The sequence below is a fragment of the Acomys russatus genome, chromosome 18 (genome assembly GCF_903995435.1).
Source record: "Acomys russatus chromosome 18, mAcoRus1.1, whole genome shotgun sequence".
NCBI classification, from domain to species: domain Eukaryota; kingdom Metazoa; phylum Chordata; class Mammalia; order Rodentia; family Muridae; genus Acomys; species Acomys russatus.
This window is the reverse complement of record NC_067154.1, coordinates 61,772,989-61,797,132: the sequence shown is the minus strand read 5'-3', so window position 1 is coordinate 61,797,132 and position 24,144 is coordinate 61,772,989. Positions and strand designations below refer to the sequence as shown.

Sequence of the window (24,144 nt, the reverse complement as noted above, 5' to 3'; positions counted from 1 at the left end):
TCCCTTCCCTCCCCACGCCCCGATTTACACTCTTAGACAGAAAGCAGAGGGTCGTCAGCGTGGACAGGACAGCTGGTGTTGGGAGCAAAGGCCCTAGAATGACAGAGCTGCTCTGGCTATGGATAAAGTCAGTCCCAAAAATCTGAAACCCACTTTTAATGACCCAAATAAAACCAGAAAATTACTCAGTTCAAGTAAAAAAAGTGTAAACTCTTCTCTATACCGAGAATGAAGACTTCACGTGTGGGTACAATGTTCCGTAGGGAGATCACGATTCACATCACGGAATTCACGCAACTATACAGGCAGATGAAGCATACAGCTCTACAAAGGCATCCGACCAGGGAAATGCCTAGCACGTCTTTAAGTAAGCAAGCAACAGAATAAAGCACACAATCATACGTCAGCTTTGTTTTAGTTCTAACGATACCCACTCTTTCCCATAACCACAAATGCAGAGATGGAAACACGCACGACAAACAGTGCTGCCCAGGAGGGGACACACAGCATCAGCACCTGGCAGTGCTGGACGGCTCCTCCTTGCTACCTAACATTGTTCTTTACCACCGGAGGTTTTTGCACGCACATGTTGCTTACTAATTCAGAAAATAATCCTAGCCCCCTCAGCAGCCTGGGACAGTGAGTAGCAGGCAATGTACCACACTCACAGGAGACCCCTAAGAACTACCCTGAGGGGCACAGGAGACCCCTAAGAACTACCCTGAGGGGCACAGGAGACCCCTAAGAACTACCCTGAGGGGCACAGGAGACCCCTAAGAACTACCCTGAGGGGCACAGGAGACCCCTAAGAACTACCCTGAGGGGCACAGGAGACCCCTAAGAACTACCCTGAGGGGCACAGGAGACTCCTAAGAACTACCCTGAGGGGCACAGGAGACCCCTAAGAATTACCCTGAGGTGAGGGGCACAGGAGACCCCTAAGAACTACCCTGAGGGGCAGAGGAGACCCCTAAGAACTACCCTGAGGGGCACAGAAGACTCCTAAGAACTACCCTGAGGGGCACAGGAGACCCCTAAGAATTACCCTGAGGTGAGGGGCACAGGAGACCCCTAAGAACTACCCTGAGGGGCAGAGGAGACCCCTAAGAACTACCCTGAGGGGCACAGAAGACTCCTAAGAACTACCCTGAGATGAGGGGCACAGGAGACCCCTAAGAATTACCCTGAGGTGAGGGGCACAGGAGACCCCTAAGAACTACCCTGAGGGGCACAGGAGACCCCTAAGAACTACCCTGAGGGGCACAGAAGACTCCTAAGAACTACCCTGAGGGGCACAGGAGACCCCTAAGAATTACCCTGAGGTGAGGGGCACAGGAGACCCCTAAGAACTACCCTGAGGGGCAGAGGAGACCCCTAAGAACTACCCTGAGGGGCACAGAAGACTCCTAAGAACTACCCTGAGGGGCACAGGAGACCCCTAACAACTACCCTGAGGGGCACAGGAGACCCCTAAGAACTACCCTGAGGTGAGGGGCACAGGAGACCCCTAAGAACTACCCTGAGGGGCACAGGAGACCCCTAAGAACTACCCTGAGGGGCACAGGAGACTCCTAAGAACTACCCTGAGGGGCACAGGAGACCCCTAAGAACTACCCTGAGATGAGGGGCACAGGAGACCCCTAAGAACTACCCTGAGGTGAGGGGCACAGGAGACCCCTAAGAACTACCCTGAGGGGCAGAGGAGACCCCTAAGAACTACCCTGAGGGGCACAGAAGACTCCTAAGAACTACCCTGAGGGGCACAGGAGACCCCTAAGAACTACCCTGAGGGGCACAGGAGACCCCTAAGAACTACCCTGAGGTGAGGGGCACAGGAGACCCCTAAGAACTACCCTGAGGGGCACAGGAGACCCCTAAGAACTACCCTGAGGGGCACAGGAGACTCCTAAGAACTACCCTGAGGGGCACAGGAGACCCCTAAGAACTACCCTGAGATGAGGGGCACAGGAGACCCCTAAGAATTACCCTGAGGTGAGGGGCACAGGAGACCCCTAAGAACTACCCTGAGGGGCAGAGGAGACCCCTAAGAACTACCCTGAGGGGCACAGAAGACCCCTAAGAACTACCCTGAGGGGCACAGGAGACCCCTAAGAACTACCCTGAGGGGCACAGGAGACCCCTAAGAACTACCCTGAGGGGAGGGGCACAGGAGACCCCTAAGAACTACCCTGAGGGGCACAGGAGACCCCTAAGAACTACCCTGAGGGGCACAGGAGACTCCTAAGGACTACCCTGAGGGGCACAGGAGACCCCTAAGGACTACCCTGAGGGGCACAGGAGACTCCTAAGGACTACCCTGAGGGGCACAGGAGACCCCCTAAGAACTACCCTGAGGGGCACAGGAGACCCCTAAGAACTACCCTGAGGTGAGGGGCACAGGAGACCCCTAAGAACTACCCTGAGGTGAGGGGCACAGGAGACCCCTAAGAACTACCCCAAGGGGCACAGGAGACCCCTAAGAACTACCCCGAGGGGCACAGGAGACCCCTAAGAACTACCCTGAGGGGCACAGAAGACTCCTAAGAACTACCCTGAGGGGCACAGGAGACCCCTAAGAACTACCCTGAGGGGCACAGGAGACCCCTAAGAACTACCCTGAGGTGAGGGGCACAGGAGACTCCTAAGAACTACCCTGAGGGGCACAGGAGACCCCCTAAGAACTACCCTGAGGGGCACAGGAGACCCCTAAGAATTACCCTGAGGTGAGGGGCACAGGAGACCCCTAAGAACTACCCTGAGGGGAGGGGCACAGGAGACCCCTAAGAACTACCCTGAGGTGAGGGGCACAGGAGACCCCTAAGAACTACCCTGAGGGGAGGGGCACAGGAGACCCCCTAAGAACTACCCTGAGGTGAGGGGCACAGGAGACCCATAAGAACTACCCTGAGGGGAGGGGCACGTTTCATCTCTGCGTAAAGTCAGGCCATGTAGCACGAGCCTCTTCTGACAGAGAAGTGCACTCCGCTCAGGTTCAGTAAACCCGCCACCGATAGCCAGTGATTCCAAAAGCTGACCTGGAGCTCAAGGACTAAAGTCTAGAACTGCTAATCTCCAAATTCCTGTTCATGATGCAGACTTGAAATCATAAACTTTGCCAATTCAACGGTAAAAACTATTACTTACCAATACTTTTCCAGTTGACTTTTTTAAAGCAGAGTCACTTGCTTGCAACTGCCTTTACAAACTGCTATGCCTTCTAACTTTGTAAACTACCTGAAACTGACTTTCTTCTTATTAACTATCCTAACATTAAAACAGGATGTGGACTAACTGCAAGGATTAGCTAAAGATCCCCAGGTAGCTTCCTGTGTGGAGGCTGCTAAGGACTAACTGCGCCTGTCATTTCCCTGCCTGCAGTGCTGGAGAGAACCAAGGGCCTTGCCCATGGCAGTCAATATTCTAACTCATGAAACATTCGCCCCCAGTCTTCGCTTCCATTAACCCCAGGACGCAGAGTCTAAACAGTACTCTCAGAACAGAATGGTACCAGAGAGATAAATAATCACAGGCCAAGAAGTTTATCCTTCGCTCAGTCAACAAACGAGCCGCTTTTAGAATAGGCGAGGGTGAAAGGGCCAAGTGAAACAAATATAAGAACAGAACTTTAAGTACTTTTTAAGTATAGTGAATAATTTGAAGGAAAGAACACAACAAAGAAAACCCAGCTCCCACGTCATACTGATGTAGCAATCAACTGTGTGTGATGGTAGCTAGCACAGCCACTGGTACCAGGAGCCATCAGAGCCACTCGCTCCTGCCGATGCCACTTCCTTCCTCAGGACCCTGCTGACTCAACAGGCCCAAGGCCCAGTGCCAGTCAGGAAGAAGCCAGCCTGACCAACTAGCTCAGGAATGGGCACTGACTCCGGGACTGTCCTCCCTGGAAAGTATTTTGCATTTGAATATTGGATTACAAGTATATACTATTTAACAACAAAACGACATGCTTTTTTACTTCCACACAAACTGGTAAGAAACATGTTACTGTTGCTCCGTGGTTACAAAACATGAAGTAGGTCTGAAAGAAGATGCTACTTAGCCGGGCGTGGTGGCAGCGCACACCTCTGATCCCAGCACTTGGGAGGCAGAGGCAGACAGATAGCTGTGAGTTCGAGGCCAGCCTGGTCTACAGGGCAAGTTTCAGGACAGCCAAGACTACACAGAGAAACCATGTCTTGAAAAAAAAGGGGGTACTGCTTCCAAATGTTAGATTTGTTTTGTTAATGCTCCCTTTCCTGCCCACAGACTCGGACGACTGACCCAGCTCTTCCCCCAGCATAAACTTCCTCTCATGTTAACTACACATGACCAAAGAACAGGGCGGCAGCAGAGACAAGCAGGGCACGACAACACTTTAAATCATGCCGTGGCACACAGAGGTCAGGTACTTGGCTGTATTTTATCCAGCCTACAATGTAATTTCCAAGCCCCGGCCGCTGCGCCTCTCTCACCAGTGATGCTGGTAGTTCAGGAGCATGCTTTTCTTCAGGAAGTCTAACTTCTGTTTGTCTTCAGCCTTCTCTGTGTGGTACGTTTTTGTACAAACCAGCTTACAGGTCTCCACCTTATTAAATGTGAACTGTAAAAAGAAAGCAAAAGGTACATTAATACTTATCCAAAAAGACACAGGTTCTTCTCAAGACAACAGATTGCTTCTTACATCATCAATACTGGTGAAAAACACCTAAGATCCATCACGGCTCACTCAATTAGACTGAACCTTCAGTCCATTTCTCTATAAAGTAAGTCTGCAACTTTTCTTATCACAGGTTTTTCTTTCCTGCTCAGATAACTTGTTTTCTAGATGCAAATAAGATCTAGAAGAAACAGAAGGGAGAGAAGTTTCCCCGAAGGCACAGCCTAAACGTTCTGAACTTGATGGCTTCTACTAACAAGGACCCAAGGTTTCTGTGCTAGCGCCCAAGTGGACAGGGTACCAATCAAGTGGCTCTAACGTTCACTAGGGGACTCAGCAGTGACCACAACATCATATTTGAACATCTAAAATCAAAGTGAACATGACCCTTTACTCAAGTATAAGGCTGCTAATTTTCAGGATTCTGTTTCTAAAAAAGGTAAATTAAATATTAGTAATTTTTTTTTGCCGGGCATGGTGGAGCACACCTTTAATCCCAGCACTTGGGACGCAGAGGCAGGTGGATCACTGTGAGCTTGAGGCCATCCTGATCTACAAAGGGAGTCCAGGACAGCCAAGGCTACACAGAGAAAGCCTATTTCAAGAAAACAAAACAAACAAAAACCCAAAACAACAACAAAAAATAGTAATTCTTTTAAAAACTGAATTTAAAACTAAAGGTTCCTCCAGTTTGAGTCCAGAATTTAATTCAGAGGGTGTGTGTGTGTGTGTGTGTGTGTGTGTGTGTGTGTGTGTGTGTGTGTGTGTGTGTGTGTGTGTGTGTGTGTGTATGTCTGTGTGTGTGTGTGTACACACATACATACATAAATGACATTCACAGAACATTTCAATAATAGGCTCATGATGAACCTATTATTATTACTAGGAGCCATTGAACTCTTAATTTAAAAACACTATTTTCTAGCCTGGAGGGTGGGGAGTAGAACACACTGCAAAGATGTGAGCATGAGGCTCTGGTTCAACCTCCAGTACAGAAACAAGACAAAAAACATTCCCCCATACAAATATCTTCATTTTCACAAAGACATGATGTATCAACTATATAAATAAACCAAAAATTTTTACTGCAAAAAAAGTTATGTTTAGCAAGGTGGTGGTGGTGGACACCTTTAATCTCAGCACTCAAGAGGCAGAGGCAGGCAGTTCTTGAGTTCAAGGCCGCCTGGTCTACAGAATTCCAGGATAGCCAGGGTTACACAGAGAAATCCTGTCTCAAAAAACAAAACAAAATAATGTTTCATTTCTAAGTAGTATACTTGATTTGCCATTTTTTGTTTGTTTGTTTGTTTTGAAACAAGGTCTTCCTATGTTGCATTTTGGCCTCAAACTCAAGATCCGCTACCTTAACCTCCTAAATGCTGGGGTCCCTGTAGGCCTGCACCACAGCTGGCTAGGGGTCACGTCTGCATGTGTTATTTATTGAAGTCCCTACTCCAGCTGAGCTGTAACCCAGCAGCGGACAGTGAATGTTTAAGTGTAGCCCACTGCTGCCACCTGTCAGCCAACGGTTTAATTTCCACCGCAGTCTACCTCCATCTAAATAAAACACAGTATTTGTAGCGTTATTTTGAACCTCATGGTTCGTTGTTAAAAAGTGAAAAGTTAGTAGCACAGAAGTACTCGTGACAGAATCAGAGACACAGAAATCTCCAACGTGAATAAGGAGAGACATTATCTCTGCTCTCAGCCATACAACAGTGAACCCTACACTGTGTCATGGATTTAGCCGACCCAACTTTTGTGCTCAGCTTTAAGAAAATAAAAAGACCAAAGGAGGCAGGGAACGAGTGAGCGAGTGAGTGTGCATGCATGCGTGTGTTTTACACGTGTGTGGCCAATGTCAGCTATCCTTTTCCATCACTCTTCACTGTAGTTTTGAAGCAGGCTCTGACTGTCACTGATGGACAGCTCCAGGGTTTCTCTGGCTTCTGTGCTCCTCCAGCTTCTATGTGGCATCACTTTACCAACTGAGCCCTCTCCCCAGCCCGGGACATCTGGTCATACAGCAGGAATCAACACTCCCCTAACGCTCCGTGTACTTTATGCTCATCAAGCACCATGTATCCGCCCCAACAACGGGCACAGTAGCCTTCTCAGTCACAGTTTACAGATTAGAAAAACCAAGGCATGGCTGGGAGGTGGCTCAGAGGTTAAGAGCTCTGCCTGCTCTCCCAAAGATCCTGAGTTCAATTCCCAGCAACCACATGGTGGCTCACACCCATCTATAATGAGATCTGGTGCCTTCTTCTGGTGTGCAGGCACATATTCAGGCAGAACACCATATACATAATAAATAAATATTAAGAAACAAGAAAAACCAAGGCATAAGAGACACAAACTAAGAATTGCCAGTTAGTGTATAACCCAAGAGAGTTGAGCCACACAAACAATGCTCCTCTTCTTATATTTAGTTGGAAATTCTATATTTTACATCATTGTTGCTGTGGACTTTAAAAATGTTATTAGATGTCAAGGAAACCAATCCCCATTTATGACACACAAGCTCAATTTTGTCCTATTTTTACTTAATTTTATTGTGTACATGCATGCAGAGAGGTGTGGGAGTGCCCATGTGCACATATGTGGTAGCCAGGAGAGGTGTCTTGCTCTATCACTCTCCGTATTATAAAATACACATCTTTAAGTTTAAGAGAGAGAGAGAGAGAGAGAGAGAGAGAGACTGAGACTGTGTGTGTGTGTGTGTGTGTGTGTGTGTGTGTGTGTGTGTGTGTGTGTGTGTGACGACCCGTCCAGTGGAGTCTGTGCGACAAATACTACACAGGCCTGAGGCTCCGGCCCCTGACAAGGGAGAGCCCCCTACACAAGGGCTGATGTTTCTGCAAGGAGAAACTGAATCGCAGTTCTTTTCTCTCATTGTGCTGGAATCTATTCTTTCTTTTTAACTCTATCTCACTCCCAAATCAGGACTGTTCAGGCATGAACGCTGCTGTGAGACAACCCTAACATGGGACTGCAGCCAGGGACCGTCCAGGTCCAGAGGAGTTCTGCTTCACTTCCACTTATTAAAAGAAATATGACTGAAAATTAATCATTAGTTAATCAGTTATGTTATGGCTCACAAAGAAATAAGAGTATTTCAAAAAACTCCAGATAGTGGCGCTCAGATATGAAAAAAGGGAACTAAAGAAAGAACTGTCCTGGCACACAGGTGCTGGGCACAAGTTCCATTAGGGAGAGAACACTGACCCTGGACAAAGGGAGCACGTGCATATTGGTACCAAACCAGTAAACTTACAAGTGATGACGTCTTTGCTGTGTGTTCTATACCCTGCATTGTTACATTCAAAGCTGTAATTCAAACTCTGACAACACAATAACTTTGCATTCTGTACCTGCACTGTGTATGCTTGGGTGCTCACTGACTTCCTTGAATCTGCTCTGTGGGAACATGTAACCACAAGGCCCCTGCTTTTGAAATGAATGTATAAAAATTTAGACTGCTTGGCTGCAAAATACACTCAGACGCAAACTCAATCCTCAGTTTTGTTTCTGTCACCCGCCTTATCTTTGTCCACCGACACTTCGAGAACTCCCGATCCCAAGTACCTATCCCCGACTGAGCCAGTCCATGGTGTGTGTGTGAAATGTATGCAGGTGCCACAGTAGCCACAAGACAGCATGAGATGCTTTACACTTTCATGTCCCAAATTTACTCTTCTGTCACTCCATTTCTGTTTTTTCTGCCTTAGGAAATGAAAACCCAGCCAATATCCTGCTCCTTAGCTAATTTTCTTGGCTCCATTTTCCAAAAATAGGCTGACTCTAAGAATCCAAACTTTATGGCTGATTTGGAAAGAAAAATCTCATCTCCCACTGCCATGTTTTCATATGCCTTAGTCTTTCAAGAATTCGGGGATTGAAGAACTTAGCACTTTGGTTGGAGGACGGACAGGACCTTGCCGTTCCTCTCAGGGTGGCCTGGCCTGCCGTTAGCATCTCTACAGGCAGATGTGCCACTGTGTCCTGCTCAGCACACACCCTGATCCCAAAAGTTTCTGTTGAACGTAGAACACGCTAATGTGAAAATGCACATCTTTCTTCATTTAAGCATCCTCCTGTTCCACTTTTACCTCAGCTCCCAGGACAAGGGATTAAATCTGCAAAGTCCCAGGACTCAAGAGTCTTACATATAGTTAAGATGTCAAAAATGGGCTACAGAGATGGCTCAGAGGTTAAGAGCACTGACTGCTCTTCCAGAGGTTCTGAGTTCAATTCCCAGCAGCCACATGGTGCCAGCTATAATGTGATCTGGTGCCCTCTTCTGGCCTGTGAGTGTTCATGCAACAGAACACTACACAGAATGAGTGCGTACTAGTCTTTTCCTGACTTTCTCAGTTTATTGTGCGAAAGGCTGCCTGTCCTTGGCAGGGAAGGATCCCTGCAGCAGAGATCCGCCTGCCTCTGCCACCTCAAGTGCTGGGACCAATGGCATGAGCAACTGCCACCCAGCTCCTCCTCCACTGGAATATTTAAGTTGTTTGTACAATTTCACAGATATGCCTGACAGTCACCCTGTACTAGAAAATGAATCCAATACCATCAAAGTAATTGTTCAAAGAAACTCATAGCAGGGAACCGTTGCTTGATAAGCCCCGTTACAGACATAACTGAGTTCTTCCCCTGTGACTTCATTCCCTATGGTCTTCAACCGTCTTACAAAATAATTTAAGATCACTGATTTTTTTTTTTTAAGAGCACAGACTTTTAGATTAGAATACCGAAGAAGACAGATTTATGATTAAAAATGAGCCTGCAGAGGCTAGAGAGATAGATCAGTGTTTAAGAGCACTGGCTGCTCGTCCAGACCACCCAGGTTTGGTTCCAAGCACCCACAGGGCAGCTAGCTACCACCTATAGCCAGTTCCAGAGTTCTCAAGGCCACTTTCTGGCCCCCATAGCCACTGCACAAACATGATACAGACATGTGTGCAAGCCAAAACACCCATTCACACAAAATAAGAATAAAAACATTCTTTTGTTTTTTTAACTGTAGTAGATTAAACTTATACAATGATTATATCCTTCTGCACCTAAGACTTCACTGACTAGGGTCTGGACTGAGAGGGAGCAGGATGGCTATCAGGAGCAGCGCAAGCTTAGCCATGTGACACAGTGCCAAGGGAGAGGACGTGCTCAGGCACATGGAGGCCAGGTCCTAATGGCAGAGCCTAAGCCCCAGGAGGGAAGGGTGGGACAGCAGGAGAGGCAGCTGTGGGGTCAAAGGACGATGGTCTTTACAGGGAGAGTTCTAACAGGGCCAGAGGCCCAGGAAACCAAGGACAGCGAACAGTGCCGAGCGAGATATAAGTCAGCCAGCCTAAGTGTACTTATATCAACTTGCAGGTGTGTAGAAATCTTCCAGAAAGGTTAAGGGGACTCAGGTAGAACTGGGGAGAAGAGACTTCCTTTTCATTCACACTCTTCCACAGCACTTACTCCTTACATAGTGATGCTATGGCTATAAACTGCCTTACTTGTTCTCAGAGGTCTACTCTCTTTGCGCAGTAGGAGAGCACATAAAATGAGCAGAGGATTGCTTAATATGAGACGACAGTAAGTTTAAAAGATCACAGTTAAAAGGGGAAATAATTGTGGGAAATGATGAAGTGCATATATTGATAAGAACAGCTTACACTCTGTACCGGTTCACTTAACTAGTGTCCTAGAAACAATGTATGCTTCAAATATACTGTTCTCATTTTTCAGACAGGGCTCAGGTAGTTTTAGGCTGGCTTCACTTAAGCTTCCTGCTCCCAATGCCTGAGTGCTGGGATCACTGCTCCCAATGCCTGAGTGCTGGGATCACAGGCCTATGCTACCATGATTGGTTCTGTGGTACTGAGGGTAGACCCCAGGCTACTGTCTATGGTTTTAAAAAAAAAAAAAGGCACCGTACCAAATGAGCTATATTCTCTCTCCCCAAATACTTTAATAATTCAGACAGAAAGACAAACTAAATAAACCAAGGCTAAAAATTTAATTTAAAAATCTCCTCAAGGGCTGGAGAGATGACTCAGAGGTAAAGAACACTAGCTGTTCTTCCAGAAGTCCTGAGTTCAATTCTCAGCAACTACATGGTGGCTCACAACCATCTACAGTGATACCTGGTGCCCTCTTCTGGCCTGTATGCATACATGCAGGCAGAACCGTGCATGAATAATAAATAAATAAATCTTAAAAAAAGAAAAAAATCTCTTCAAAATACCAGTAAAGAGGCCCAGTCAATGTCACACTTGAGGACAGAGGAAATCTATAGATACCGTTCAGGAAGAGAAAGAAACAGACAGCGACAACAGGGATAGCAAGTGTGAGGTGTGCTGCACAGTGGACAGTGGTCTCCATGCTGCAGCACACACCAGCTGTGTGAAGGCAACCTCATCGAGACAGACTGTCAGTGACACTATGACAAGAAGGAGAGTCTTTCTAAAATGTGGCTTTAAGAAATTACAGCTGTGGGATGGAGAGATGGCTCAGTGGTTAAGGGAACTGGCTACTCTTGTAGAGGACCAGGGTTTGATTCAAAGCAACAAGATGGCAGCTCACAGGCACCTGTAACTTCAATTCAAAGGGGTCCTTGAGAGCACCAGGCACACAGTGATGCACAGACAGACATGCAGGCAAAATACCTATACAAGTAAAATAAACTTTGATTCAAAAAGAAAAGAAAGAAAGAAATTATTCCTGGATACAAAAGAAAGGAATTGCTTCTTACCTATGAGATCCAAGTCACTTGAGACAGTTCTCAAAACAAAAACAAAAAAGAAACTTCCAAAACTATGACTAAGTAATTTTTAATTAACATTAAACACAAACCTTATATGGTGACGGTTCAATTCTTTCCCCGAATAACACCTGACCAAGATTTTCAGACGGGCGCTTTCCTTCTGATGCTTGGCAGAAATCAAACCTGGGGGAAGAACATCAACACATAAACACAGAAGTAAATGATGAAGAACACTGGCCGGTCTTCAAACGGTCCTTATTTTGGCAGCTTTTCAATGACTATACATTGACATGAAAGACGAGAGGACACTGTTGAGGAAGACAAGATGCAAGTCAAATATAAGCTTACCCTTGTTTAAAACAAAACTACACAGAATGGTTAAATACATTCAGATATTCAGAGGAAAAAAAAAATGCCTCAGAGACAAAATAGTGGTTCTTTGTGGGGACAACGTGAGGCAGAATTCTCTTTATAAAATGTACAGGAGAAACTGGACAGATGGCTCAGCTCTTTCTCAGGACCTGGGTTCAAGTCCAGGCATCAACGTGGTGGCTTACAGCCATCTCTAACTCTAGTTCCAGGGCATCTGATGCTCTCTTCTGCTCCAAAGTCAGGCATGCACGTGGTGACAGACATTCAGGCAGGCAAAACACGTGTGTGTAAAATTTAAAAAGAACGAAATTGTTTTTTAGTCAGTTAAAAAAGGAAAATCTTTGCTTAGATGTATCTATTATACTGCTGGGGCTGAGCGTGGGCCCTCTGTAACAGCAGCACATGCTCTGCTCTACCTCTTTAGCCCCAGAACCATGTGCCCTCCATCTCTACCCGATCTCCAGGAGAAGAATACAGTTCTACATACAAAATTGTGATGAGTTGCATAAAAGTTTGTACAAAAACCAAGCTGGAACTTACGCTGTATATTCATAGGGAAGAACAGATTCCACGGAATCAAGCCGGTTAACAAACAGTTCTATCTCAGCCTGAAATGAGGAAGCACAGAATTAGGACATGAACCCTGAAGACAGACACAGGTCATAGTTGGAACTGAAGACAATGCTCCATGCTTGAACTATTCAGCTATTCTCTTATATGTTCAACTAATGAACTGTACGCATTAAAACATACCAATATAACTTTCACAGATGTAAAGGTCTCCAATATTTCTAATGCTGTTGAAATTATGAACTTTCTAAAATATTCAATATATTTTAAAAAGCATTTATTGCACTGTTTTTAAAAGCCTGATATCCAAATTCAAAACTTCCTTCTACAGCACAAAAGTTGTTTCTGTTTTTAGGGGATGAAGAAAGAGATGGTGAAGAGGTGAACTGTCCTTGCAGAGGACCAGAGTTCAGTGCCCAGCACCCCTGCCAGGGCAGCTCCCAGCCACCTGCATCTCCAGCTCCAGAGGACTCGATGCCCTCTTCTGGCCCCTCAGAGCACATGCACACCCATATGCACATGACCCCGAATAAAAACAAAATACATCTCTTAGTAATTTCTGTTCCAGGACAACCAGAGCACTCATCTCAGTAAGTGCACAAAGGTGGGGGAGAGAAGCTGACTCAGCTTCCTGGGAAACAAGGACTAAACGGCATTTTCCTACCAAAGCTTTCAAGTCAGCCTTTTATGTCCTGAAATGCTTTTGGTGCTAAACAAAATTTAAGATACTTAGTTGGGACAAATATCTTCATTGAGCTAAGCCTGCTGTGGCTGTCAAGGACAACATAAACCCGCACAGAGTGTCATTCTGATTTCACCAGTATTCCATACTTGCTAAGACCCCCAACCTCAAAAGCAAGACAGGACGTGCAATGTGCAATGTAAACAGGGCCCACAGGGCTGACAGGACAGCTCAGCAGGTCAAACTGCTTGCTGTGTGAGTCTGACTACCTGAGTTCAGTATCTGGATCCCAGGTTAGAAGGAGACAATCAACTCCCGAACATTGTTCCTGAATCCTACATGCTTGTCTCTACCCGACTAATAAGAAAAATATTAAAAGTTAAACTGACAGTTAAGTACACTGTCACTAGGGTAACAGTAGAATATAGCCAACCAAAGTACAGAGTGCAGGCCCGACGGCCTGGGTTCCACACCTTGTGTCATCAATTACTAACTGTGTGATTTAGGTCAAATTATTTCACATGTCAGTTTCCTCCCGTGTCTCCTTATCCGCAAAATGGTGGTATTATTATCTTGTAGGACTATGTTAGATCACTGGTTGCTATGTATAAAGTATCTAAATAGTGCCAACTCTGCTAAAATACAGACAAAAAGATTGATTCTACAGATAGAATCTAGTAAAATTATGGTGTTCATCCTAAACTCCTAAAGACATTGTTAGCCTTTGTAAAGGGCATCACAGGCAAACTCTCTACTTAAGAACCACCACCACCACCAACAGCTGCCTTAAATCCCAGCAGAGGCATTTAGATCTTTGCTCAAGGCCAGCCTGGCGTTCAGAGCAAGTTCCAGGACAGCCAGGGCTACACAAAGAGACCCTGCCTCTAAAGAAAGAAAAATAGCAACTCAATAGCCACACTGGCTCCAACACTAAAAAAAATGTCTCTTTGCATAAAATATACCATTGGCCATTTCAGCTAAAAAGATGATGGGATGTGATATTTCAGCATCACAGAATATTTAATTAAAGACAAATATATGCAACCACTGTGAAGGCAAAGCTTCTAGTGCGTTGCTTACTCAGCCAAAATAATTTTCATAAAACCTGTTATGACGACACATCTGAATTCAAATATTCTAGCATCTAATAAAGAAAGGGAGGTCCAGTTTCCACCTCCAGATTGCTCCCGAGGAATCAGTCATTATATTGTATATGACTTCTATTTTCAGTTTCAAAATCTGCAGCCCTCTACTGCTATCACAGGGTGCAAGTCAGTGGCTATCAGTAAGCACACGCCCTTCGCAGCCTTGTCTAAGGCAGGCTTGAGTTCTAACTCTGACCCCAGCTGGGGGCTGGGCTTTCTCACCTGAAGAATGAAATGAGAACCCTGGTTTCCACCAGCTCTTGAGAAGCTTTACCGTCACATGCCAAGGGTAAAGCTAAGCGCCTCCTGCCGTGCAGCGGTGCCCAACACAACTCTACTGCTGGCACATTCTTCACCTGCGCGCTTGGCTGTGGCTAGACCACTGCGGCTACTGGGCGCCTGGGTTGTTCTAGCCACTTACAACATGGCTAGTTAGCTGAAAAACTGATTTCTTAACTTGTATTTAATGCTAGCTAAATTTAAATGGTTACAGAAGGCCAATATCCTCTTAACTGATAGGATACCATGCTGCCTGGTGGTATAGAAATAATCTCTTTGTATACTCCAGTCACTATAGCCCTTCTGTTCCGTAGAGACAGAGTAAATAGCTTAGGTATCCCTAGTGTAAAAGCAGCCTTGACAGCTGATAGCTGAGGACATGCCTATGGTGCCGTACACTGAAGGGCTCTTTAAAAAAATAAAATAAAATCAGATGTTTGTGTGATCTTGAATCCTTATAAATAATATTATCTTTTCTCCCTCAACCACCTAAAACTGTAAAAGCACTTGCAGCTTGGGAGCCGCCACGTCTGCTTTACCTGTAAGCCAAGTGTTCAGTAACTGACCGCCTCATCCAACTCTCTACTCCCATTTTCTCATCTCCATTGTCTTCTCTGAGTCATAACCCTTGAACACTGCAAGGCTGCAATCTCTTCATCATGCCAGCTGTTTTTCCTGGGACTTTACTACACTCGCATACAATGCTCTTAACAGATATGTCATCACGTTGAACTATAGCAAAACTCAACGTTAAAACACCAAAGTGTTCCAGAATTACAGAATGCCAATGTTATTTTCAGTAGCCTCTCTATCCCTATGTGTAAGTTCTTCAAAGATACTCATCTCTCTCCTGTGTGCTATAACTAAGGCTAAGTGCTCAAGTGCATGCTGTTTCTTTTCAAATATTCTTTTTAAAAATTAATTAGTTGGACTTGACCTGCCTATAGAGCCAAGTATGACCTTGAGCTTCCAGCTGGGACCACAGGTGAACACCACCATGCCGGTCCTCCCATGTAACCTTAAAAAAGCTTCTGAAATTATATTCTTATTAGCATTACGTTTATTACAGATCTAACACTACCAATTAGCTAAAACATTTCATGCATTCTCTGTTTTGCATTTACACTCTAATTAGCCTTAGGTGCCAGTCCTGAGGTCCATAGAAAAAAACTACCCGCCATTCTACAGCTAGCCCAGACCTGTCTTTAAATTCCAATTTTTTTTTTTTTTTTTTGGTTTTTTCGAGACAGGGTTTCTCTGTGTAGCCTTGGCCATCCTGGACTCACTTTGTAGACCAGGCTGGCCTCAAACTCACAGCGATCCGCCTGCCTCTGCCTCCCAAGTGCTGGGATTAAAAGCGTGCACCACCACGCCCGGCTTAAATTCCAATTTAAAACAAGCTTAGAAATCAAGCTTACTACTGGGCACTGTGGCGCACACCTTTGATCCCAGCATGCAGGGAGGCAGAAGCAGTTGGATCTCTGTGAGTTCAAGGCCAGCCTGGTGTACAAACAGAGTTCCTGGAGATCTAAGAAACCCTGTCTCAAGCCGGGCGGTGGTGGCACATGCCTTTAATCCCAGCACTCGGGAGGCACAGGCAGGCAAATCTCTGTGAATTCTAGGCCAGCCTGGTCTACAAAGCGAGTCCAGCACAGCCAAGGCTACACAGAGAAACCCTGTCTTGAAAAAACAAAACAACAACAAAACAAACAAAAAAACAAGGGCTGGAGAGATGGCTCAGAGGTTAAGAACACTAGCTGTTCTTCCAGAGGGCCTGAGTTCAATTCCCAGCACCCATATGGTGGCTCACAACCATCTATAATTGAGATCTGATGCCCTCCTCCGGCGTGCAGGCACACACAATGGCAGAACACTGTATATGTACTAAACAAATCTTTAAAAAACAAAGGAAAAGCATCCTGGATGGAACATGTGACGCAGCATAACAGGCTGGCTTCACACTCAGAGCTTCTCTCTCATCCTCCAAGTGCCAGGGTTACAGCAGTGCCCACCACGCCAGGCACATACTTAATATTCATGGCAACAGGGAAGGAACTAGAAACGTACTGAGAAGCCTGCAAGCAAAGTGGGACAGGTGGCTGAAGACTGACACTAAGCGGCGCACGCCTGTAATCCCAGCACTTGGGAGGCAGAGGCAGGCGGATCTCTGTGAGTTTGAGGCCAGCCTGGTCTACAAAGTGAGTCCAGGACAGCCAAGGCTACACAGAGAAACCCTGTCTCGAAAATAAAAAAAGGATGGCCAGTTCCAGCAGAGCCTGGGGCACACCTGCGACATTGTTTCACGTGTTTAATTGTATACCTTTGGAAGGAAGAACTGGTAGAATGCTTATCTCCTGTTAGTAGATACTGACCATCTGCAACAATTACACACACACACACACATCCATTCTTCTTTCAAATACCTTCAAAATACTACATCCACAGTGAAATGCAAAGTGCAAGTGACACATTCATTCTGCATCTGCTCAGTGCTGCTTTCTTAAATCTGACTAATTCCATGTCTGAAAGCAACTGCTCCTAAAATAACAGACACAAGTTATAAAAAGCTTCTAAAAATAACTACCAAGAAAGGAAGGTTAAAAGTATGACTAAGCTTTCATTGTATCAGGGTTGCTAAACTAATCCATGAGCTTTGCTGTTCTGTTGTTAGCCACTAGGGGGTGGAGCTGGTCACGTTTCTTTACAACACAACAAAACAATCTGGCCCCCCCTCCTTCTTTCTCTCTCTCCCCTCTTGTGTGTGTGTGTGTGTGTGTGTGTGTGAGACACCTCCAAATGCACACCATAGCATGTGGGGGTCAAAAGACACTTTTAGGGGGTAGGTTCTCTCTACCATGTGGGTTCCAGAGATTGAAGTCAGATTGTCAGGCATGTCGACAAGTGTTCCCTGTTTTGTTTTTTGACACACCACCAAGCCCAGCTGGTGCCAAGGATCTTTACTAGCTGACCCATCCTACCAGCCCCAGAAAAGAAAATCTTTCCCCTTAGGATATTATCTCTATATTACACAGTATAAAAGTGTCCAAGGTAGGTGGGCATGGTGGCGCACGCCTGTAATCCCAGTACTTGGGAAGCCGAGGCACTTGGATCTTTGTGAGTTTGAGGCCAACCTGGTCTACAAAGCAACTCCAGGACTGCCAAGGCCACAGAGAGACCTTGTCTCTAGGGAGGGGAAGCTAGACACCTCAACGGCAATGGGCAATGAAAGTTATACAAGAAAGTGTTTTCAGGAATGGGGCTGTAGCTCAGTGGTAGAGCACTTGCCTAACATTTCCAAATCCCTGGTTCAATACCTAACACTACAAAAGTAAAAAGGGTATCAGGTATCATATAGCTTTGTTTTGGTTTTTGATTTTTCAAAACAGGGTTTCTCTGTGTAGCCTTGGCTGCACTGGATTCACTTTGTAGAACAGGCTGGCCTGGAACTCACATCCGACTGCCTCTGCCTTCCCGAGTGCTGGAATTACAGGCATGCACCACCAGGCCCAGCTTATCACACAGTTCTTAAATGTATAACTAAACTAGACCTGGTAGCAGGACACTTCTGGAATCCCAACACTAGGGAAGCTAAAGCAGAAATATTTTGTACTAAGTCAGAAGAGTAAGATCCCCTCTCAACAATCCAAACCAAAGTAACTGGGAAATAAATATTAATATTGGGGTGCCGCTCAAGCAGAGGACTTGAGTTTTGTTCCCAGCACCCATGTCAGTGGCTCACAACTTTCTACAACTCCAGCTCTAGTGGGATCCCTACACACACACACACACACACACACACACACACACACACACACGACTGAGCAGTTAAAGCCACTGTCTGCTCCTGCAGAGGATCCAGGTATCCAGCATCCTCGTGGCTCTAACAAGTGTCTGTAACTCCAGTTCCAAATATTGGATGTGAACACCCTGGGCAAAAGGGCCAGATGACAACAGACATATATGTAGGCAAAACACTCATACACAGAAAATAAAATTAAAATTAAATTTACACCCATAAATATTTGTATAGGAGCTGAAGAAATGGCTCAGTCATTAAGAGTCAGCACTGCTCTTCTAGAGGACCTAAGTTCAATTCCCAGCACCCACCCAGCTGGTGGCTACAATTACCTGTAACTCCAGCTCCACGGAATCTGACACTACTGCTCAATGGACACTAACACTCATATTTAGCTACACACAGATACACGTAATTAAAAAGAAACCTTTAAAATGCACAAATAATTCCTACTAAATATATTCTAATTACTACAGAGAAAAAGTGGAAGCAGTCTAAATACTAGATAAGCATAAGTGGTTACACATGCCATAGACAGTACAGCGTTGAGAGTAAAATACTCCCCTGTCTCGACTACAAATAAGAATGCACAGTTCATGACTAGACAGATAATGTATGCATGTTATGATAAACATGGTATATTAAAAAAGAACAAACAACGAAAACTTAAAATTTATGAAGGCTAAGATCTAAATTGGAAGTCAGAGACACAAATAGGACTTTATGTTCCATTGACTCCTGTTTCTCTGTTAGGAAATTTAACATAAAACTTTGTTGTGTTGTTTTTTGAAACAAGGTTTCTCTGTATAGCCCTGGCTGTCCTGGAACCCATTATGTACACCAGGCTGGCTGAAAACTAAAGAGATGAGCTTACCCCTGCCTTCACAGTGCTGGGAGTAAAGGAATGCGCAGCTACGAAGGGCTTGTGTGACAATTCTAAAGGCAGCAAACTCCTCAGTCTCTCAAAGCCCATACAGAGCCCATGTAGGATGAGAACAGACTACACTGCATGCATTACACTGAGCCAGACTTGCTTCCCTCTGCACTCAAGCAGCACAGTGTTTCCTCTCAGAAACCCACGTGAGGAGCAGATCGTCCCTGCTGCAGAGGAGGGAAGGACCAGGAGAGCAACAGTGTCAAAGACCTCTCTCCTCACTTCTGACTCTCAAGCCCCTCTGCTCCCTCAGAAAAATGGAGGGCTACGTCTGAATGTTTATGTGCTCCGGTGCCCAGTTCCTGGGTTGACAGCAGACCCTCAGGTAACGGTACATGAAGGAAAGCCTTTCAGAGCATGAGCAAGCCTCGGGTGCAATGCACTCATGAATGGCTTAGTGTCCTCAAAAAAAAGGGAGGGGGCTAAAGCAGCTCTTTCATCCCTTCCACCACAGGAAGACACACATGCACATGGAAGAGAAGAAAACCCACCAGACTCTGAGTCTGCAGGCACCTAACCTTAGCCTTTCCAGTCTGCTAAGCTGAAAAGTCAATCTGTTCAGAGCAGAGGGAAGGGGTTACCATCCTGACTGAGGTAACAACTGTTTACTGTGCAGAGTGCCTTCCCACTGAGAGGAAAGGGAACACGTTTAAGTTCTCCACACCAACCAGCTGAGCCGGAGAGAGAGAGGCCAGCAATGCATTCCTCTTCCCATTGGCCAACACAGCAGCTGAGAACAAAGACCCAAACATTCAGAAATAGTATGTCTTGCCTGTTTTATCCTAACACCTATCAAAGTTTAAAACCTCAAAGGACGTGAAAACTTTAAAAAACAAAACAAAAAACCCACAACACTTAGGGCTGGAGAGATGGTTCAGAGGTTAAGAGCACTGACTGGCCTTCCAGAGGTCCTGAGTTCAATTCCCAGCAGCCACAGCATCTATAATGTGATCTGATGCCCTCTTCTGGCCTGCAGGCAGAGCACTGTGTACATAATAATAAATCAGCTTCCCACGAAGACTCCAATTCACAACGTTTCCTCATCTACGTTCTCTAGGTGTGTGGCCCACAGCTTTCATAACATCAGCTTTCATCAGCCTCTTCTTACGCCTCTGTCCTCCCTGGCTGCTGAGCAGTCAGGAATGCGCTTTTCTGAGAAGTTATGAACACAACACACATTTGCTAAAGGCAAAGTATGGGCCACCATCACCGCTGCCCCCACCTCGGCTGCCCTGTGACAGGATACCTTCCCCAGGGTGGGGGAAGCCTCCCCCCAACACTATCACCACGTTAAGCAGCAGCAGCAGGGCCACTAAAATCTAAAAGTGGCTCGCTGCCAGTCCTCTTCCCCAGCTCAGGGCTCTCAGAGCCTCCTTTGCGCCCTGGGGCTGTGGAGATAGCGCCTCAGCAGGAGCTGTCTGTCTGTCTATAGAGATTATTCAGCCCAGTGCTCAAAGACAACCGGACACCTTTGCTGCCTCAGAAAGACCCTGCCGCTGTATGAGAGCTGTCCAGGACAACCTCTCCTGCTTCAGCCTACAGCCTTCACAATGGACTCTCTAACTCTTTGACCCATTGTGAACTTTATTACCCCTCAAGGCACAAACCTCTGCCTGGGAAAGCTGCAGCAGCCCAGCAACTGCCCCCTCTGTAGTTGCCATCTCCAGCCCCTCAGTAGGACTCATCCCAGGTTATACCAATTTGGGGTGAGTAGTCCAGAAAGCTCCGCCCCCTAAGAAACCCGACGGCAAGGCTGTGTCTGCCCAGTTGCCTGCTCTCCTCTCTCTTCTCACAGAACAGAGGTGGGCAGTCCTGAATCCCTCTCTCCAGTGGATCTCTTTTAAGGGGTTTACTCGGGCTCTAAGGCTCCTCAGTTCCTCAGGACTTAGGGGCAACGCTTTCCTGGGAGCTGCACTGTCTCTGTTGAGGCTCCCCTGTCTCAGGACACCCTTGAGGCAGTGTCCCACCTCCGAGGGGCTGGGATACCATCACACCCTTCCACCCAACTGGGTCGCTGACAGCAGGCCACACAACGCTGGAAACAACAACAGCAACTGCAAAATGCCATGAAAAATTTAATAGCCTCACGAACACTCTAAAACAACCTCAAAATTCACAACTGCAGTAAAGTTAACAGTCATAAAATAAACACCAGCTTTAAATTTTTAGTAAATAAGCCTATTTATGGAATATGAACGTCTTCTTAACTATTAGTTGAACTGTTAAAATTAACGGTTTCAAGGAGACTCGCGATCCTCGAAACGGCTAATTGTTAGTAACTGAATGAAATAATGGTGTATTGTGGTGCTCTATACCTCACAGCGTAACAGCTGCCATCAGCTGGTAAACTGAAAAACTTGTGGGCGGACGTCCCACGAAGCCAATATTTTCAGGATGGGTTCTTTCTCTCGCCATATGCTTCTTTTAAGTGTTTTAAAACCATCGCGGAAAATCTCACTGGGGGAGGGGAGGTCTCTTGCTATTTTACAGGTTTGGTTTTTTTTTTTTCCTTAATAACATTTAATGGCCGGGGTTACCGTCTCGACAACTAGTGTTTACTAACACAGTCTCCACAGGTTGTCAACTGCTAATCTTCAAGTTAGGTATCAAAGTCCTAGAGAGAATAAGCCGTCGTAACCGGGAGTTGCAGCACAGTACAATGAAACGACAGGCAATAAAGTTATTGCAAGTTGGCGCTCGGCTGGGAGCGCCCCGTGTGGGTAGCAGGTCACCCCGTCCCTGCCAGGAGGGCCAGTCCAAGGGCGCTCGGCTCGCCGCCGCGGGGTCGGGGAGGCAGGGGAGGGGCGGGCCCGGCAGGGTGGAGGCCGGGGTGCAGCCGGTGCGAGCCAGCCCCCTGCCGCCGCTCGGGAGTGCGACCCCACCCACCGCTACGCCCCTTCCCGCGGCCCACACGGCCGCGCGCTCCCGGGCCGGCCCGCCGGGCCTCTCCCCACCTTGCACTCGTCCGTCTTCTTCTCCTCCGTGCAGAAGTTGACCGGCGCCAGGCCCGGCAGGTAGAAGGCGCCGCCCGGGCGCGGGCCCGTCCCCAGCAGGAGCAGCGACCACAGCAGCAACAGCCGTGGGCCTCGCGCTGGCGGCGACGCGGGCGGCCTGGCGCTCATGCCGGCGGCGGCTGGGACGGGACGGCGAGGGAGGAGGGGCGGGCGGCTCGGAGACCACCTCAAGGCCGGGCCGCGGAGAAGCCGGCCCGCAACGGCTAGTTCCGGTTGCGCTGGGAGACGCGGCGGGGCCCCGCGACGGAAACCGAAGCGGGCCTCCACGGAGCATGCGCGGCGCCGCGTTGCGCACGCTCAGTGCGGGCGCCGCGAGCTGTTTCCGGGCGGGGCGCGGATCCGCGTTCCTGGTTTTCAGCTCTCCGGCCGGGCGACTTCCGCGTGCGCGCTTCCGGCACCCGCGGTCTGGTTCCGGAGGCCACCCTGGCACCTCCTCAGGGCGAGGAAACAAGGCGAGGAGAACGATTCGTTCCTCTTTGGCTCTCAGAGGTGTTTGCAAGGGTGGTGATAACGCCTAGGCGTCGGAGATGGCGGCACGTTCTTGTGTGGGGCAGCTGTGCACTTCGTACATGTATCTTTCCGGAGTTGGACCCGGATAAATGGGGGCAGGTGAATGAATAGAAAGTAGCTCTGGCGTGCGCTTGCAAAAAAAAGACACGGGAGCTTAACGAACAAAGTAGTCATGCCAAAGAAGACTAGTGTAGAGTCATCACTCTTGGGCGCGTTGCGTAGCTTTTCCCACTGGTGATGGAAATGGTGGGGGATGTCTGTATCCCTAAGTGCGCAAACATGCAGTGCGCAGGTTGTTGCTTTTCCCAAATATTTTACAGGGAAAATGCGTTTGGCATAAAAAGCCAATGGAGCTTTAGGCTTCAATCGTATTCTTCCCCAAAATACATCATCTTAGAATATAAAACAAACACTGATAGTCCCAAATTCAATAAAGGGCAAGTTCAGAAAACAGTTAAAATCAGAGGTTGGAGTCCCATGGGCTATCAAGATTCTTGTGGGTGTTCATACATGTCCCCCATGGAAGATTTATAACTGACCAGCTTCTCGATGAGATCCGGCACCCTGCGAAAACAACCGCTGGCACAACCAGAAAGCGCGTTCAGTCAACGGGAATCCGTACTGGCCGGGGCGCGCTCTAACTTTGGAACGCTACGATCTAGCTAGTGGTGGGTGCATCAAGGAAGAAATAAAAGCAGGAGGGAAACAAAACGACGCTCGCCTTCCTCAGAGTGATAAGGATTAGATGGAAACACAAAACAAACCTATGGAATACCGTAGTTCTCCGAGGAGATGCTGACCACTTTAATAACCAAGAAGCAGTGTACTGTCCTCACACAGCGCGCCTGCCTCTCTCAAATACATCAACATACTGAACTTTGGACTAAGAGGATCTTGCTGTTGTCTCCAACCGCCCCCCCCCCCGCCCCGACACGACCTGTTTTTCTGGTACTACCAACTTAACCTTCACTGTGGCAGCCTCCGCCCCTACCTTGTCTTTACTAATTTTTTTCTACCTCAGACAACAGCACTTTTGCCTCGGCCCTCACTCCCCAAAGCAGGCGCTGCTCACCGTGCCACCGAATTACAGACTGAGTCCTTTCGGTGGCCTCTAAGTTCGTCGATATCACCCTAGGTCTGTCTGCTGCTCTCAGCTTCTATTTGTGCTAAGAGGAATAATGATTTGTGCGGACGCCCCTCGCTTCCACCGGTGCTCTTCGGCATCTACCGGTTTTGGAAACGATCACATTTATTTGTTCCCTGTCTCACATCGCAGGGGCGCAGGATCGCACACTCTGGGCGTTTGACCCTTCTCCCTCTTTCCCGAGGATGACTCGAGGCTCCCCGGTAACGCAGGGACCAAGGCGAGGCGCCCTGCACGCTCTGGCCTCCAGCCCCCGCCAGTCTCCACACTCTGGG

The 24,144-nt window shown here is 47.2% G+C and overlaps 2 protein-coding genes across 2 annotated transcripts in view; both read right to left on the bottom strand.

The window, feature by feature from the left end:
• Window positions 1–22,341, bottom strand: part of Tm9sf2 (transmembrane 9 superfamily member 2) — a 49,415-nt gene extending 27,074 nt beyond the window's left edge. Inside the window, exons 1-4 of the mRNA XM_051160993.1 lie at window positions 22,156–22,341; window positions 12,336–12,403; window positions 11,513–11,606; window positions 4,473–4,600 (exon numbers count right to left, since the gene is read on the bottom strand). Coding sequence (XP_051016950.1) covers window positions 4,473–4,600; window positions 11,513–11,606; window positions 12,336–12,403; window positions 22,156–22,323 — 458 coding nt within the window. The 5' untranslated portion in view covers window positions 22,324–22,341. The remainder of the gene's footprint in view (window positions 1–4,472; window positions 4,601–11,512; window positions 11,607–12,335; window positions 12,404–22,155) is intronic.
• Pcca (propionyl-CoA carboxylase subunit alpha) overlaps window positions 1–24,144 on the bottom strand; it is an 842,751-nt gene that overhangs the window by 680,882 nt on the left and 137,725 nt on the right. The window lies entirely within an intron of this gene.